General features: G+C 50.6%; 1 protein-coding gene across 1 annotated transcript in view; it reads left to right on the top strand.

The window, feature by feature from the left end:
• ift74 (intraflagellar transport 74) overlaps positions 1-17,648 on the top strand; it is a 147,881-nt gene that overhangs the window by 40,474 nt on the left and 89,759 nt on the right. Inside the window, exon 10 of the mRNA XM_064977239.1 lies at positions 2,480-2,542. Within this exon, the coding sequence (XP_064833311.1) occupies positions 2,480-2,542 (63 nt within the window). The remainder of the gene's footprint in view (positions 1-2,479; positions 2,543-17,648) is intronic.

Below are 17,648 nucleotides of genomic sequence, written 5' to 3'. Positions count from 1 at the left end.
TCAGCGATTACAGCTGTGAGTCTTTCTCTCTAAGAGCTTTGCACACCTGGATTGTACAATATTTTCACCTTATTCTCAAAAAAGTCAAGCTCTGTCAAGTTGGATCTTGATTATTGCTAGACAGCCATCTTCAAGTCTTGACATAGATTTTCAAACTGATTTAAGTCAAAACTGTAACTAGAACACTCGGGGAATATCCAATGTCGTCTAGGTAAGCAACTCCGGTGTATATTTGGACTTGTGTTTTGGGTTGTTGTCCTGTTGAACTGTGTACTGTGTGTAGGCCAGTGACAAGAAATTCAGCCTGTAATAACAAAATGTGTTATAAGTCAAGGAGTGTGAATTCTTTCTGAAGGCACTGTATGTGGACGGGGGACGACGACCTGATCCGAGATCAGCACTGCTGCTCTGAGATACTGTATGAATGGATGGGAGAATGTTACCCTGTGACATGGCTCTAGACTCCAATGTCTCCTTACGCCTTTAGATAGGAGTCTACAGTCATGTCACGGGGGCAATGGAGGATGGGAGTCCTTCAGTTAAAGAAGAGACTCCGGGCTTATTGAACGTTTGTCACGATAAGTTAGTGATGTGTCACGTGGTGGGGAACTCTATGTGCTGTGCTCTGGAACAGTTACTGTAGCTACTACATCAGACAGCAGTAGCTACCCCATCAGACAGCAGTAGCTACCCAATCAGACAGCAGTAGCTACCCCATCAGACAGCAGTAGCTACCCCATCAGGCAGCAGTAGCTACCCCATCAGACAGCAGTAGCTACCCCATCAGACAGCAGTAGCTACTCCATCAGACAGCAGTAGCTACCCAATCAGACAGCAGTAGCTACCCCATCAGACAGCAGTAGCTACCCCATCAGACAGCAGTAGCTACTCCATCAGACAGCAGTAGCTACCCAATCAGACAGCAGTAGCTACCCCATCAGACAGCAGTAGCTACCCCATCAGACAGCAGTAGCTACTCCATCAGACAGCAGTAGCTACTCCATCAGACAGCAGTGGCTACCCAATCAGACAGCAGTAGCTACCCAATCAGACAGCAGTAGCTACCCCATCAGACAGCAGTAGCTACCCCATCAGACAGCAGTAGCTACCCCATCAGACAGCAGTAGCTACCCAATCAGACAGCAGTAGCTACCCAATCAGACAGCAGTAGCTACCCCATCAGACAGCAGTAGCTACCCCATCAGACAGCAGTAGCTACCCCATCAGACAGCCGTAGCTACCCAATCAGACAGCAGTAGCTACCCCATCAGACAGCAGTAGCTACCCAATCAGACAGCAGTAGCTACCCCATCAGACAGCCGTAGCTACCCCATCAGACAGCAGTAGCTACCCCATCAGACAGCAGTAGCTACCCCATCAGACAGCAGTAGCTACCCAATCAGACAGCAGTAGCTACCCCATCAGACAGCAGTGGCTACCCCATCAGACAGCAGTAGCTACCCAATCAGACAGCAGTAGCTACCCCATCAGACAGCCGTAGCTACCCAATCAGACAGCAGTAGCTACCCCATCAGACAGCCGTAGCTACCCCATCAGACAGCAGTGGCTACCCCATCAGACAGCAGTAGCTACCCCATCAGACAGCAGTGGCTACCCCATCAGACAGCAGTAGCTACCCCATCAGACAGCAGTAGCTACCCCATCAGACAGCAGTAGCTACCCCATCAGACAGCAGTAGCTACCCAATCAGACAGCAGTAGCTACCCAATCAGACAGCAGTAGCTACCCCATCAGACAGCAGTAGCTACCCCATCAGACAGCAGTAGCTACCCCATCAGACAGCCGTAGCTACCCAATCAGACAGCAGTAGCTACCCCATCAGACAGCAGTAGCTACCCAATCAGACAGCAGTAGCTACCCCATCAGACAGCAGTAGCTACCCAATCAGACAGCAGTAGCTACCCCATCAGACAGCAGTAGCTACCCAATCAGACAGCAATAGCTACCCAATCAGACAGCTGTAGCTACCCAATCAGACAGCAGTAGCTACCCAATCAGACAGCAGTAGCTACCCCATCAGACAGCAGTAGCTACCCAATCAGACAGCAATAGCTACCCCATCAGACAGCAGTAGCTACCCCATCAGACAGCAGTAGCTACCCAATCAGACAGCAGTAGCTACCCAATCAGACAGCAGTAGCTACCCAATCAGACAGCAGTAGCTACCCAATCAGACAGCAGTAGCTACCCAATCAGACAGCAGTAGCTACCCAATCAGACAGCAGTAGCTACCCCATCAGACAGCAGTAGCTACCCCATCAGACAGCAGTAGCTACCCAATCAGAGAGCAGTAGCTACCCAATCGGACAGCAGTCCTTGATGCTCAGTGAGAACTGTTAGTTAGTAAAGCTGCATGACTCAGCCCCTGCTGGCCGTATAGATAACAACGACAGACGGCCTCGTGCTAAACAGGTGTCAGTATCAAGGACTAAAGTTATCCTGTGTGTCTTTCTCTCAGGAGCTGGATGGTCGTCAGGAAGAGCTGGACACCCTCATAACACGGAAGGAGACGTTTGAAGCAGTGAGTGGCAGCGTGCATTCCAAGTGGCACCCTATTCCCTTCAAAGAGTATATTTGAATTATCCTCCTCCCCACCTTGACCGCCCCCACACCCCCCAAAAATATTAGAATAATTATGCAGCACTTGCGCTTGACCCCCGCTTGACCCCCTCTAGCTCTGACGCTACTAATAGCTACTAATTTGAAATGTACTTTCTATGACTGTGATATGTGGTTGACCCACCTAGCTATCTGATGAATGTACTGACTATGACTGGTCCACCTAGCTATCTGGAGATGAATGTACTGACTATGACTGGTCCACCTAGCTATCTGGAGATGAATGTACTGACTATGACTGGTCCACCTAGCTATCTGATGAATGTACTGACTATGACTGGTCCACCTAGCTATCTGATGAATGTACTGACTATGACTGGTCCACCTAGCTATCTGATGAATGTACTGACTATGACTGGTCCACCTAGCTATCTGATGAATGTACTGACTATGACTGGTCCACCTAGCTATCTGATGAATGTACTGACTATGACTGGTCCACCTAGCTATCTGATGAATGTACTGACTATGACTGGTCCACCTAGCTATCTGATGAATGTACTGACTATGACTGGTCCACCTAGCTATCTGATGAATGTACTGACTATGACTGGTCCACCTAGCTATCTGGAGATGAATGTACTGACTATGACTGGTCCACCTAGCTATCTGATGAATGTACTGACTATGACTGGTCCACCTAGCTATCTGATGAATGTACTGACTATGACTGGTCCACCTAGCTATCTGATGAATGTACTGACTATGACTGGTCCACCTAGCTATCTGATGAATGTACTGACTATGACTGGTCCACCTAGCTATCTGATGAATGTACTGACTATGACTGGTCCACCTAGCTATCTGGAGATGAATGCACTGACTATGACTGGTCCACCTAGCTCTCTGAAGAGGAATGTACTGACTATGACTGGTCCACCTAGCTCTCTGAAGAGGAATGTACTGACTATGACTGGTCCACCTAGCTCTCTGAAGATGAATATACTGACTATGACTGGTCCACCTAGCTATCTGAAGATGAATGTACTGACTATGACTGGTCCACCTAGCTATCTGAAGATGAATGTACTGACTATGACTGGTCCACCTAGCTATCTGATGAATGTACTGACTATGACTGGTCCACCTAGCTATCTGATGAATGTACTGACTATGACTGGTCCACCTAGCTATCTGATGAATGTACTGACTATGACTGGTCCACCTAGCTATCTGATGAATGTACTGACTATGACTGGTCCACCTAGCTATCTGATGAATGTACTGACTATGACTGGTCCACCTAGCTATCTGATGAATGTACTAACTATGACTGGTCCACCTAGCTATCTGGAGATGAAAGTACTGACTATGACTGGTCCACCTAACTATCTGGAGATTAATGTACTGACTATGACTGGTCCACCTAGCTATCTGATGAATGTACTGACTATGACTGGTCCACCTAGCTATCTGATGAATGTACTGACTATGACTGGTCCACCTAGCTATCTGATGAATGTACTGACTATGACTTGTCCACCTAGCTATCTGATGAATGTACTAACTATGACTGGTCCACCTAGCTATCTGGAGATGAAAGTACTGACTATGACTGGTCCACCTAGCTATCTGGAGATGAATGTACTGACTATGACTGGTCCACCTAACTATCTGGAGATTAATGTACTGACTATGACTGGTCCACCTAGCTATCTGGAGATGAATGTACTGACTATGACTGGTCCACCTAGCTATCTGGAGATGAATGTACTGACTATGACTGGTCCACCTAACTATCTGGAGATGAATGTGCTGAATACGACTGTGATATGTGGTTGTCTCACCTAGTTATCTGGGCTGGGCAGAATCAACAAGCTCACTCACTCATGGGCTGATTCAACAAGCTCACTCACTCATGGGCTGATTCAACAAGCTCACTCACTCATGGGCTGAATCAACAAGCTCACTCACTCATGGGCTGATTCAACAAGCTCACTCACTCATGGGCTGATTCAACAAGCTCACTCACTCATGGGCTGAATCAACAAGCTCATTCACTCATGGGCTGAATCAACAAGCTCATTCACTCATGGGCTGAATCAACAAGCTCATTCACTCATGGGCTGAATCAACAAGCTCACTCACTCATGGGCTGAATCAACAAGCTCACTCACTCTGAATGGGCTGAATCAATCAAGTTCATTCACTGAATCAACAAGCTTGCTCACTCATCTGAATCTATCCATGAAATGATCAAATCAAGTTCACTCAACTCATGCATATATTACCTGAAAACCCCCCAAAATGAATCAGACAAGCTGTTGCATTCACCATAGGCTGAATCCTATCTGAATCCGATATCCATGACCAATGATCAAATCAAGGTTTGAAGAGCATGTTTTAATGAGTTATAGATTGGGTACTGTATCTAACAATCATGTTCATATATTACCTGAAAACCCCCAAAATGTTTATTCTAGTCAGACACACCTTTCAGTCTGTTGCCAAACAGGTGAGGAGAGGGACAGTGGTTGTGCTAAACCAGGGTAGATGTCATTGGTCCCATAGAGGGAGTCAGGGCAGGCTTCCACCAAACAGGTAGTTCAGACAGGCCGTCCATCCACACAGGCTGAAACAGGGGTGAGGAGAGGGACAGAAACAGGTCAGGCTTCTGTCCCCTCTGTCCTGAGGAGAGGGGGACAGGCTGTGAGGAGAGGGACAGGCTTTTAAACAGTGATGTCCGTGAGGAGCAGGCTGTATCACTCCCAGGTGAAACGGGAAGCAGTGTTACTACAGGCGAAACAGAAGCTTCAGGAGCTGGAGCTGAAGAGAGATGCCATGGTCGCAGAGGACAAGAGCATGGGAGAGGGACAGGCCCCAGGAGAGGGACAGGCTGTTTAAACAGGGAGGAGAGGGACAGGCTGTTTAAACAGGTGAGGAGAGGGAGGGGTGACAGGCTGTTTAAACAGGTGAGGAGAGGGACAGGCTGTTTAAACAGGTGAGGAGAGGGACAGGCTGTTTAAACAGGTGAGGAGAGGGACAGGCTGTTTAAACAGGTGAGGAGAGGGACAGGCTGTTTAAACAGGTGAGGAGAGGGACAGGCTGTTTAAACAGGTGAGGAGAGGGACAGGCTGTTTAAACAGGTGAGGAGGGGACAGAAACAGGGACAGGCTGTTTAAACAGGTGAGGAGAGGGACAGGCTGTTTAAACAGGTGAGGAGAGGGACAGGCTGTTTAAACAGGTGAGGAGAGGGACAGGCTGTTTAAACAGGGAGGAGAGGGAAACAGGTGAGGAGGTGTTTAAACAGGCTGTTTAAACAGGTGAGGAGAGGGACAGGCTTAAACAGGTGAGGAGAGGGACAGGCTGTTTAAACAGGGAGGAGAGGGACAGGCTGTTAAACAGGTGAGGAGAGGGACAGGCTGTTTAAACAGGTGAGGAGAGGGGACAGGCTGTTTAAACAGGTGAGGAGAGGGACAGGCTGTTTAAACAGGTGAGGAGAGGGACAGGCTGTTTAAACAGGTGAGGAGAGGGACAGGCTGTTTAAACAGGTGAGGAGAGGGACAGGCTGTTTAAACAGGAGAGGAGAGGGACAGGCTGTTTAAACAGGTGAGGAGAGGGACAGGCTGTTTAAACAGGTGAGGAGAGGGACAGGCTGTTTAAACAGGTGAGGAGAGGGACAGGCTGTTTAAACAGGTGAGGAGAGGAGAGGGACAGGCTGTTTAAACAGGTGAGGAGAGGGACAGGCTGTTTAAACAGGTGAGGAGAGGGACAGGCTGTTTAAACAGGTGAGGAGGGACAGGCTGTTTAAACAGGTGAGGAGAGGGACAGGCTGTTTAAACAGGTGAGGAGACAGGCTGAAACAGGTGAGGAGAGGGACAGGCTGTTTAAACAGGTGAGGAGGAGGCTGTTTAAACAGGTGAGGAGAGGGACAGGCTGTTTAAACAGGTGAGGAGAGGGGACAGGCTGTTTAAACAGGTGAGGAGAGGGACAGGCTGTTTAAACAGGTGAGGAGAGGGACAGGCTGTTTAAACAGGTGAGGAGGGGGACAGGCTGTTTAAACAGGTGAGGAGAGGGACAGGCTGTTTAAACAGGTGAGGAGAGGGACAGGGGACAGGAGAGGAGAGGGACAGGCTGTTTAAACAGGTGAGGAGAGGGACAGGCTGTTTAAAACAGGTGAGGAGAGGGACAGGCTGTTTAAACAGGTGAGGAGAGGGACAGGCTGTTTAAACAGGTGAGGAGAGGGACAGGCTGTTTAAACAGGTGAGGAGAGGGACAGGCTGTTTAAACAGGTGAGGAGAGGGACAGGCTGTTTAAACAGGTGAGGAGAGGGACAGGCTGTTTAAACAGGTGAGGAGAGGGACAAACAGGCAGGCTGTTTAAACAGGTGAGGAGAGGGACAGGCTGTTTAAACAGGTGAGGAGAGGGACAGGCTGTTTAAACAGGTGAGGAGAGGGACAGGCAGGCTGTTTAAACAGGTGAGGAGAGGGACAGGCTGTTTAAACAGGTGAGGAGAGGGACAGGCTGTTTAAACAGGTGAGGAGAGGGACAGGCTGTTTAAACAGGTAAAGGGACAGGCTGTTTAAACAGGAGAGAGGGGACAGGCTGTTTAAACAGGTGAGGAGAGGGGGCAGGCTGTTTAAACAGGTGAGGAGAGGGACAGGCTGTTTAAACAGGTGAGGAGAGGGACAGGCTGTTTAAACAGGTGAGGAGAGGGGACAGGCTGTTTAAACAGGTGAGGAGAGGGACAGGCTGTTTAAACAGGTGAGGAGAGGGACAGGCTGTTTAAACAGGTGAGGAGAGGGACAGGCTGTTTAAACAGGTGAGGAGAGGGACAGGCTGTTTAAACAGGAGAGGAGAGGGACAGGCTGTTTAAACAGGTGAGGGAGAGGGACAGGCTGTTTAAACAGGAGAGGAGAGGGACAGGCTGTTTAAACAGGTGAGGAGAGGGACAGGCTGTTTAAACAGGTGAGGAGAGGGACAGGCTGTTTAAACAGGTGAGGAGAGGGACAGGCTGTTTAAACAGGTGAGGAGAGGGACAGGCTGTTTAAACAGGTGAGGAGAGGGACAGGCTGTTTAAACAGGTGAGGAGAGGGACGGGCTGTTTAAACAGGTGAGGAGAGGGACAGGCTGTTTAAACAGGTGAGGAGAGGGACAGGCTGTTTAAACAGGTGAGGAGAGGGACAGGCTGTTTAAACAGGTGAGGAGAGGGACAGGCTGTTTAAACAGGTGAGGAGAGGGACAGGCTGTTTAAACAGGTGAGGAGAGGGACAGGCTGTTTAAACAGGTGAGGAGAGGGACAGGCAGGCTGTTTAAACAGGTGAGGAGAGGGACAGGCTGTTTAAACAGGTGAGGAGAGGGACAGGCTGTTTAAACAGGAGAGGAGAGGGGACAGGCTAAACAGGTGAGGAGAGGGACAGGGAAACAGGTGAGGAGAGGGACAGGCTGTTTAAACAGGTGAGGAGAGGGACAGGCTGTTTAAACAGGTGAGGAGAGGGACAGGCTGTTTAAACAGGTGAGGAGAGGGGACAGGCTGTTTAAACAGGTGAGGAGAGGGACAGGGGGACAGGCTGTTTAAACAGGTGAGGAGAGGGACAGGCTGTTTAAACAGGTGAGGAGAGGGACAGGCTGTTTAAACAGGTGAGGAGAGGGACAGGCTGTTTAAACAGGTGAGGAGAGGGGACAGGCTGTTTAAACAGGTGAGAGGGACAGGCTGTTTAAACAGGGAGGAGAGGGACAGGCTGTTTAAACAGGTGAGGAGAGGGACAGGCTGTTTAAACAGGTGAGGAGGGGGACAGGCTGTTTAAACAGGTGAGGAGAGGGACAGGCTGTTTAAACAGGTGAGGAGAGGGGGACAGGCTGTTTAAACAGGTGAAACAGGTGAGGAGGGACAGGCTGTTTAAACAGGTGAGGAGAGGGACAGGCTGAGGAGAGGGGGGACAGGCTGTTTAAACAGGTGAGGAGAGGGACAGGCTGTTTAAACAGGTGAGGAGAGGGACAGGCTGTTTAGGGTGAGGAGAGGACAGGCTTTAAACAGGTGAGGAGAGGGACAGGCTGTTTAAACAGGTGAGGAGAGGGACAGGCTGTTTAAACAGGTGAGAGGAGGGGACAGGCTGTTTAAACAGGTGAGGAGAGGGACAGGCTGTTTAAACAGGTGAGGAGAGGGACAAACAGGCAGGCTGTTTAAACAGGTGAGGAGAGGGACAGGCTGTTTAAACAGGTGAGGAGAGGGACAGGCTGTTTAAACAGGTGAGGAGAGGGACAGGCTGTTTAAACAGGTGAGGAGAGGGACAGGCTGTTTAAACAGGTGAGGAGAGGGACAGGCTGTTTAAACAGGTGAGGAGAGGGACAGGCTGTTTAAACAGGTGAGGAGAGGGACAGGCTGTTTAAACAGGTGAGGAGAGGGACAGGCTGTTTAAACAGGTGAGGAGACAGGCTGTTTAAACAGGTGAGGAGAGAGGGACAGGCTGTTTAAACAGGTGAGGAGAGGGACAGGCTGTTTAAACAGGTGAGGAGAGGGACAGGCTGTTTAAACAGGTGAGAGAGGACAGGCTGTTTAAACAGGTGAGGAGAGGGACAGGCTGTTTAAACAGGTGAGGAGAGGGACAGGCTGTTTAAACAGGTGAGGAGAGAGGGACAGGCTGTTTAAACAGGTGAGGAGAGGAGGGGACAGGCTGTTGTTTAAACAGGAGGAGAGGGGACAGGCTGTTTAAACAGGTGAGGAGAGGGACAGGCTGTTTAAACAGGTGAGGAGAGGGACAGGCTGTTTAAACAGGTGAGGAGAGGGACAGGCTGTTTAAACAGGTGAGGAGAGGGACAGGCTGTTTAAACAGGTGAGGAGAGGGACAGGCTGTTTAAACAGGTGAGGAGAGGGACAGGCTGTTTAAACAGGTGAGGGGAGAGGGTGACAGGCTGTTTAAACAGGTGAGGAGAGGGACAGGCTGTTTAAACAGGTGAGGAGAGGGACAGGCTGTTTAAACAGGTGAGGAGAGGGACAGGCTGTTTAAACAGGTGAGGAGAGGGACAGGCTGTTTAAACAGGTGAGGAGAGGGACAGGCTGTTTAAACAGGTGAGGAGAGGGACAGGCTGTTTAAACAGGTGAGGAGAGGGACAGGCTGTTTAAACAGGTGAGGAGAGGGACAGGCTGTTTAAACAGGTGAGGAGAGGGACAGGCTGTTTAAACAGGTGAGGAGAGGGACAGGCTGTTTAAACAGGTGAGGAGAGGGACAGGCTGTTTAAACAGGTGAGGAGAGGGACAGGCTGTTTAAACAGGTGAGGAGAGGGACAGGCTGTTTAAACAGGAGAGGGACAGGCTGTTTAAACAGGTGAGGAGAGGGACAGGCTGTTTAAACAGGTGAGGAGAGGGACAGGCTGTTTAAACAGGTGAGGAGAGGGACAGGCTGTTTAAACAGGTGAGGAGAGGGGACAGGCTGTTTAAACAGGTGAGGAGAGGGACAGGCTGTTTAAACAGGAGAGGAGGCTGTTTAAAACAGGTGAGACAGGCTGTTTAAACAGGTGAGGGAGAGGGACAGGCTTTTAAACAGGTGAGGAGAGGGACAGGCTGTTTAAACAGGTGAGGAGAGGGACAGGCTGTTTAAACAGGTGAGGAGAGGGACAGGCTGTTTAAACAGGTGAGGAGAGGGACAGGCTGTTTAAACAGGTGAGGAGAGGGACAGGCTGTTTAAACAGGTGAGGAGAGGGACAGGCTGTTTAAACAGGTGAGGAGAGAGGGACAGGCTGTTTAAACAGGTGAGGAGAGGGACAGGCTGTTTAAACAGGTGAGGAGAGGGACAGGCTGTTTAAACAGGTGAGGAGAGGGACAGGCTGTTTAAACAGGTGAGGAGAGGGACAGGCTGTTTAAACAGGTGAGGAGAGGGACAGGCTGTTTAAACAGGTGAGGAGAGGGACAGGCTGTTTAAACAGGTGAGGAGAGGGGACAGGCTGTTTAAACAGGTGAGGAGAGGGACAGGCTGTTTAAACAGGTGAGGAGAGGGACAGGCTGTTTAAACAGGTGTTTAAACAGGAGAGGGACAGGCTGTTTAAACAGGTGAGGAGAGGGGGACAGGCTGTTTAAACAGGTGAGGAGAGGGACAGGCTGTTTAAACAGGTGAGGAGAGGGACAGGCTGTTTAAACAGGTGAGGAGAGGGACAGGCTGTTTAAACAGGTGAGGAGAGGGACAGGCTGTTTAAACAGGTGAGGAGAGGGACAGGCTGTTTAAACAGGTGAGGAGAGGGACAGGCTGTTTAAACAGGTGAGGAGAGGGACAGGCTGTTTAAACAGGTGAGGAGAGGGACAGGCTGTTTAAACAGGTGAGGAGAGGGACAGGCTGTTTAAACAGGTGAGGAGAGGGACAGGCTGTTTAAACAGGTGAGAGAGGACAGGCTGTTTAAACAGGTGAGGAGAGGGACAGGCTGTTTAAACAGGTGAGGAGGAGGGACAGGCTGTTTAAACAGGTGAGGAGAGGGACAGGCTGTTTAAACAGGTGAGGAGAGGGACAGGCTGTTTAAACAGGTGAGGAGAGGGACAGGTGAGGAGAGGGACAGGCTGTTTAAACAGGTGAGGAGAGGGACAGGCTGTTTAAACAGGTGAGGAGAGGGACAGGCTGTTTAAACAGGTGAGGAGAGGGACAGGCTGTTTAAACAGGTGAGGAGAGGGACAGGCTGTTTAAACAGGTGAGGTGAGAGAGGGACAGGCTGTTTAAACAGGTGAGGAGAGGGACAGGCTGTTTAAACAGGTGAGGAGAGGGACAGGCTGTTTAAACAGGTGAGGAGAGGGACAGGCTGTTTAAACAGGTGAGGAGAGGGACAGGCTGTTTAAACAGGTGAGGAGAGGGACAGGCTGTTTAAACAGGAGAGGGGACAGGCTGTTTACAGGCAGGCTGTTTAAACAGGTGAGGAGAGGGACAGGCTGTTTAAACAGGTGAGGAGAGGGACAGGCTGTTTAAACAGGTGAGGAGAGGGACAGGCTGTTTAAACAGGTGAGGAGAGGGACAGGCTGTTTAAACAGGTGAGGAGAGGGACAGGCTGTTTAAACAGGTGAGGAGAGGGACAGGCTGTTTAAACAGGTGAGGAGAGGGACAGGCTGTTTAAACAGGTGAGGAGAGGGACAGGCTGTTTAAACAGGTGAGGAGAGGGGACAGGCTGTTTAAACAGGTGAGGAGAGGGACAGGCTGTTTAAACAGGTGAGGAGAGGGACAGGCTGTTTAAACAGGTGAGGAGAGGGACAGGCTGTTTAAACAGGTGAGGAGAGGGACAGGCTGTTTAAACAGGTGAGAGGGACAGGCTGTTTAAACAGGTGAGGAGAGGGACAGGCTGTTTAAACAGGTGAGGAGGCTGTTTAAACAGGTGACAGGCTGTTTAAACAGGTGAGGAGAGGGACAGGCTGTTTAAACAGGTGAGGAGAGGGAGGCTGTTTAAACAGGTGAGGAGAGGGACAGGCTGTTTAAACAGGTGAGGAGAGGGACAGGCTGTTTAAACAGGTGAGGAGACAGGGTTTAAACAGGTGAGGAGAGGGACTGTTTAAACAGGTGAGGAGAGGGACAGGCTGTTTAAACAGGTGAGGAGAGGGACAGGCTGTTTAAACAGGTGAGGAGAGGGACAGGCTGTTTAAACAGGTGAGGAGAGGGACAGGCTGTTTAAACAGGTGAGGAGAGGGACAGGCTGTTTAAACAGGTGAGGAGAGGGACAGGCTGTTTAAACAGGTGAGGAGAGGGACAGGCTGTTTAAACAGGTGAGGAGAGGGACAGGCTGTTTAAACAGGTGAGGAGACAGGACAGGCTGTTTAAACAGGTGAGGAGAGGGACAGGCTGTTTAAACAGGTGAGGAGAGGGACAGGCTGTTTAAACAGGTGAGGAGAGGGACAGGCTGTTTAAACAGGTGAGGAGAGGGACAGGCTGTTTAAACAGGTGAGGAGAGGGACAGGCTGTTTAAACAGGTGAGGAGGGAGGCTGTTTAAACAGGTGAGGAGAGGGACAGGCTGTTTAAACAGGTGAGGAGAGGGACAGGCTGTTTAAACAGGTGAGGAGAGGGACAGGCTGTTTAAACAGGTGAGGAGAGGACAGGCTGTTTAAACAGGTGAGGAGAGGGACAGGCTGTTTAAACAGGTGAGGAGAGGGACAGGCTGTTTAAACAGGTGAGGAGAGGGACAGGCTGTTTAAACAGGTGAGGAGAGGGACAGGCTGTTTAAACAGGTGAGGAGAGGGACAGGCTGTTTAAACAGGTGAGGAGAGGGACAGGCTGTTTAAACAGGTGAGGAGAGGGACAGGCTGTTTAAACAGGCAGGCTGTTTAAACAGGTGAGGAGAGGGACAGGCTGTTTAAACAGGTGAGGAGAGGGACAGGCTGTTTAAACAGGTGAGGAGAGGGACAGGCTGTTTAAACAGGTGAGGAGAGGGACAGGCTGTTTAAACAGGTGAGGAGAGGGACAGGCTGTTTAAACAGGTGAGGAGAGGGACAGGCTGTTTAAACAGGTGAGGAGAGGGACAGGCTGTTTAAACAGGTGAGGAGAGGGACAGGCTGTTTAAACAGGTGAGGAGAGGGACAGGCTGTTTAAACAGGTGAGGAGAGGGACAGGCTGTTTAAACAGGTGAGGAGAGGGACAGGCTGTTTAAACAGGTGAGGAGAGGGACAGGCTGTTTAAACAGGTGAGGAGAGGGGGACAGGCTGTTTAAACAGGTGAGGAGAGGGACAGGCTGTTTAAACAGGTGAGGAGAGGGACAGGCTGTTTAAACAGGTGAGGAGAGGGACAGGCTGTTTAAACAGGTGAGGAGAGGGACAGGCTGTTTAAACAGGTGAGGAGAGGGACAGGCTGTTTAAACAGGTGAGGAGAGGGACAGGCTGTTTAAACAGGTGAGGAGAGGGACAGGCTGTTTAAACAGGTGAGGAGAGGGACAGGCTGTTTAAACAGGTAAAGGAGAGGGACAGGTGAAACAGGAGAGAGGGACAGGCTGTTTAAACAGGTGAGGAGAGGGACAGGCTGTTTAAACAGGTGAGGAGAGGGACAGGCTGTTTAAACAGGTGAGGAGAGGGACAGGCTGTTTAAACAGGTGAGGAGAGGGACAGGCTGTTTAAACAGGTGAGGAGAGGGACAGGCTGTTTAAACAGGTGAGGAGAGGGACAGGCTGTTTAAACAGGTGAGGAGAGGGACAGGCTGAGGTGAGAGGGAGGCTGTTTAAACAGGAGGGAGAGGGACAGGCTGTTTAAACAGGTGAGGAGAGGGACAGGCTGTTTAAACAGGTGAGGAGAGGGACAGGCTGTTTAAACAGGTGAGGAGAGGGACAGGCTGTTTAAACAGGTGAGGAGAGGGACAGGCTGTTTAAACAGGTGAGGAGAGGGACAGGCTGTTTAAACAGGTGAGGAGAGGGACAGGCTGTTTAAACAGGTGAGGAGAGGGACAGGCTGTTTAAACAGGTGAGGAGAGGGACAGGCTGTTTAAACAGGTGAGGAGAGGACAGGCTGTTTAAACAGGTGAGGAGAGGGACAGGCTGTTTAAACAGGTGAGGAGAGGGACAGGCTGTTTAAACAGGTGAGGAGAGGGACAGGCTGTTTAAACAGGTGAGGAGAGGGACAGGCTGTTTAAACAGGTGAGGAGAGGGACAGGCTGTTTAAACAGGTGAGGAGAGGGACAGGCTGTTTAAACAGGTGAGGAGAGGGACAGGCTGTTTAAACAGGTGAGGAGAGGGACAGGCTGTTTAAACAGGTGAGGAGAGGGACAGGCTGTTTAAACAGGTGAGGAGAGGGACAGGCTGTTTAAACAGGTGAGGAGAGGGACAGGCTGTTTAAACAGGTGAGGAGAGGGACAGGCTGTTTAAACAGGTGAGGAGAGGGACAGGCTGTTTAAACAGGTGAGGAGAGGGACAGGCTGTTTAAACAGGTGAGGAGAGGGGCTGTTTAAACAGGTGAGGAGAGGACAGGCTGTTTAAACAGGTGAGGAGAGGGACAGGCTGTTTAAACAGGTGAGGAGAGGACAGGCTGTTTAAACAGGTGAGGAGAGGGACAGGGTGAGGAGAGGGACAGGCTGTTTAAACAGGTGAGGAGAGGGACAGGCTGTTTAAACAGGTGAGGAGAGGGACAGGCTGTTTAAACAGGTGAGGAGAGGGACAGGCTGTTTAAACAGGTGAGGAGAGGGACAGGCTGTTTAAACAGGTGAGGAGAGGGACAGGCTGGGTGAGAAGGGACAGGCTGTTTAAACAGGTGAGGAGAGGGACAGGCTGTTTAAACAGGTGAGGAGAGGGACAGGCTGTTTAAACAGGTGAGGAGAGGGACAGGCTGTTTAAACAGGTGAGGAGAGGGACAGGCTGTTTAAACAGGTGAGGAGAGGGACAGGCTGTTTAAACAGGTGAGGAGAGGGAGGGACAGGCTGTTTAAACAGGTGAGGAGAGGGACAGGCTGTTTAAACAGGTGAGGAGAGGGACAGGCTGTTTAAACAGGTGAGGAGAGGGACAGGCTGTTTAAACAGGTGAGGAACAGGCTGTTTAAACAGGTGAGGAGAGGACAGGCTGTTTAAACAGGTGAGGAGAGGGACAGGCTGTTTAAACAGGTGAGGAGGGACAGGCTGTTTAAACAGGTGAGGAGAGGGACAGGCTGTTTAAACAGGTGAGGAGAGGGACAGGCTGTTTAAACAGGTGAGGAGAGGACAGGCTGTTTAAACAGGTGAGGAGAGGGACAGGCTGTTTAAACAGGTGAGGAGAGGGACAGGCTGTTTAAACAGGTGAGGAGAGGGACAGGCTGTTTAAACAGGTGAGGAGAGGGACAGGCTGTTTAAACAGGTGAGGAGAGGGACAGGCTGTTTAAACAGGTGAGGAGAGGGACAGGCTGTTTAAACAGGTGAGGAGAGGGACAGGCTGTTTAAACAGGTGAGGAGAGGGACAGGCTGTTTAAACAGGTGAGGAGAGGGACAGGCTGTTTAAACAGGTGAGGAGAGGGACAGGCTGTTTAAACAGGTGAGGAGAGGGACAGGCTGTTTAAACAGGTGAGGAGAGGGACAGGCTGTTTAAACAGGTGAGGAGAGGGACAGGCTGTTTAAACAGGTGAGGAGAGGGACAGGCAGGTGAGGAGAGGGACAGGCTTTAAACAGGTGAGGAGAGGGACAGGCTGTTTAAACAGGTGAGGAGAGGGACAGGCTGTTTAAACAGGTGAGGAGAGGGACTGTTTAAACAGGTGAGGAGAGGGACAGGCTGTTTAAACAGGTGAGGAGAGGGACAGGCTGTTTAAACAGGTGAGGAGGGGACAGGCTGTTTAAACAGGTGAGGAGAGGGACAGGCTGTTTAAACAGGTGAGGAGAGGGACAGGCTGTTTAAACAGGTGAGGAGAGGGACAGGTGAGGTGAGGAGAGGGACAGGCTGTTTAAACAGGTGAGGAGAGGAGGGGACAGGCTGTTTAAACAGGTGAGGAGAGGGACAGGCTGTTTAAACAGGAGAGGAGAGGGACAGGCTGTTTAAACAGGTGAGGAGAGGGACAGGCTGTTTAAACAGGTGAGGAGAGGGACAGGCTGTTTAAACAGGTGAGGAGAGGGACAGGCTGTTTAAACAGGTGAGGAGAGGGACAGGCTGTTTAAACAGGTGAGGAGAGGGACAGGCTGTTTAAACAGGTGAGGAGGAGGGACAGGCTGTTTAAACAGGTGAGGAGAGGGACAGGCTGTTTAAACAGGTGAGGAGAGGGACAGGCTGTTTAAACAGGTGAGGAGAGGGACAGGCTGTTTAAACAGGTGAGGAGAGGGACAGGCTGTTTAAACAGGTGAGGAGAGGGACAGGCTGTTTAAACAGGTGAGGAGAGGGACAGGCTGTTTAAACAGGTGAGGAGAGGGACAGGCTGTTTAAACAGGTGAGGAGAGGGACAGGCTGTTTAAACAGGTGAGGAGAGGGACAGGCTGTTTAAACAGGTGAGGAGAGGGACAGGCTGTTTAAACAGGTGAGGAGAGGGACAGGCTGTTTAAACAGGTGAGGAGAGGGACAGGCTGTTTAAACAGGTGAGGAGAGAGGACAGGCTGTTTAAACAGGTGAGGAGGACAGGCTGTTTAAACAGGTGAGGAGAGGGACAGGCTGTTTAAACAGGTGAGGAGAGGGACAGGCTGTTTAAACAGGTGAGGAGAGGGACAGGCTGTTTAAACAGGTGAGGAGAGGGACAGGCTGTTTAAACAGGTGAGGAGAGGGACTGTTTAAACAGGTGAGGAGAGGGACAGGCTGTTTAAACAGGTGAGGAGAGGGACAGGCTGTTTAAACAGGTGAGGAGAGGGACAGGCTGTTTAAACAGGTGAGGAGAGGGACAGGCTGTTTAAACAGGTGAGGAGAGGGACAGGCTGTTTAAACAGGTGAGGAGGGACAGGCTGTTTAAACAGGTGAGGAGAGGGACAGGCTGTTTAAACAGGTGAGGAGAGGGACAGGCTGTTTAAACAGGTGAGGAGAGGGACAGGCTGTTTAAACAGGTGAGGAGAGGGACAGGCTGTTTAAACAGGTGAGGAGAGGGGACAGGCTGTTTAAACAGGTGAGAGAGGGACAGGCTGTTTAAACAGGTGAGGAGAGGGACAGGCTGTTTAAACAGGTGAGGAGAGGGACAGGCTGTTTAAACAGGTGAGGAGAGGGACAGGCTGTTTAAACAGGTGAGGAGAGGGACAGGCTGTTTAAACAGGTGAGGAGAGGGACAGGCTGTTTAAACAGGTGAGGAGAGGGACAGGCTGTTTAAACAGGTGAGGAGAGGGACAGGCTGTTTAAACAGGTGAGGAGGGACAGGCTGTTTAAACAGGTGAGGAGAGGGACAGGCTGTTTAAACAGGTGAGGAGAGGGGACAGGCTGTTTAAACAGGTGAGGAGAGGGACAGGCTGTTTAAACAGGTGAGGAGAGGGACAGGCTGTTTAAACAGGTGAGGAGAGGGACAGGCTGTTTAAACAGGTGAGGAGAGGGACAGGCTGTTTAAACAGGTGAGGAGAGGGACAGGCTGTTTAAACAGGTGAGGAGAGGGACAGGCTGTTTAAACAGGTGAGGAGAGGGACAGGCTGTTTAAACAGGTGAGGAGAGGGACAGGCTGTTTAAACAGGTGAGGAGGGACAGGCTGTTTAAACAGGTGAGGAGAGGG

The sequence above is a fragment of the Oncorhynchus masou genome, chromosome 11, assembly GCF_036934945.1.
Source record: "Oncorhynchus masou masou isolate Uvic2021 chromosome 11, UVic_Omas_1.1, whole genome shotgun sequence".
In the NCBI taxonomy this organism is placed as follows: domain Eukaryota; kingdom Metazoa; phylum Chordata; class Actinopteri; order Salmoniformes; family Salmonidae; genus Oncorhynchus; species Oncorhynchus masou.
Note: the sequence above shows the minus strand (reverse complement) of the source record. Positions and strands in the feature narration are given on the sequence as shown.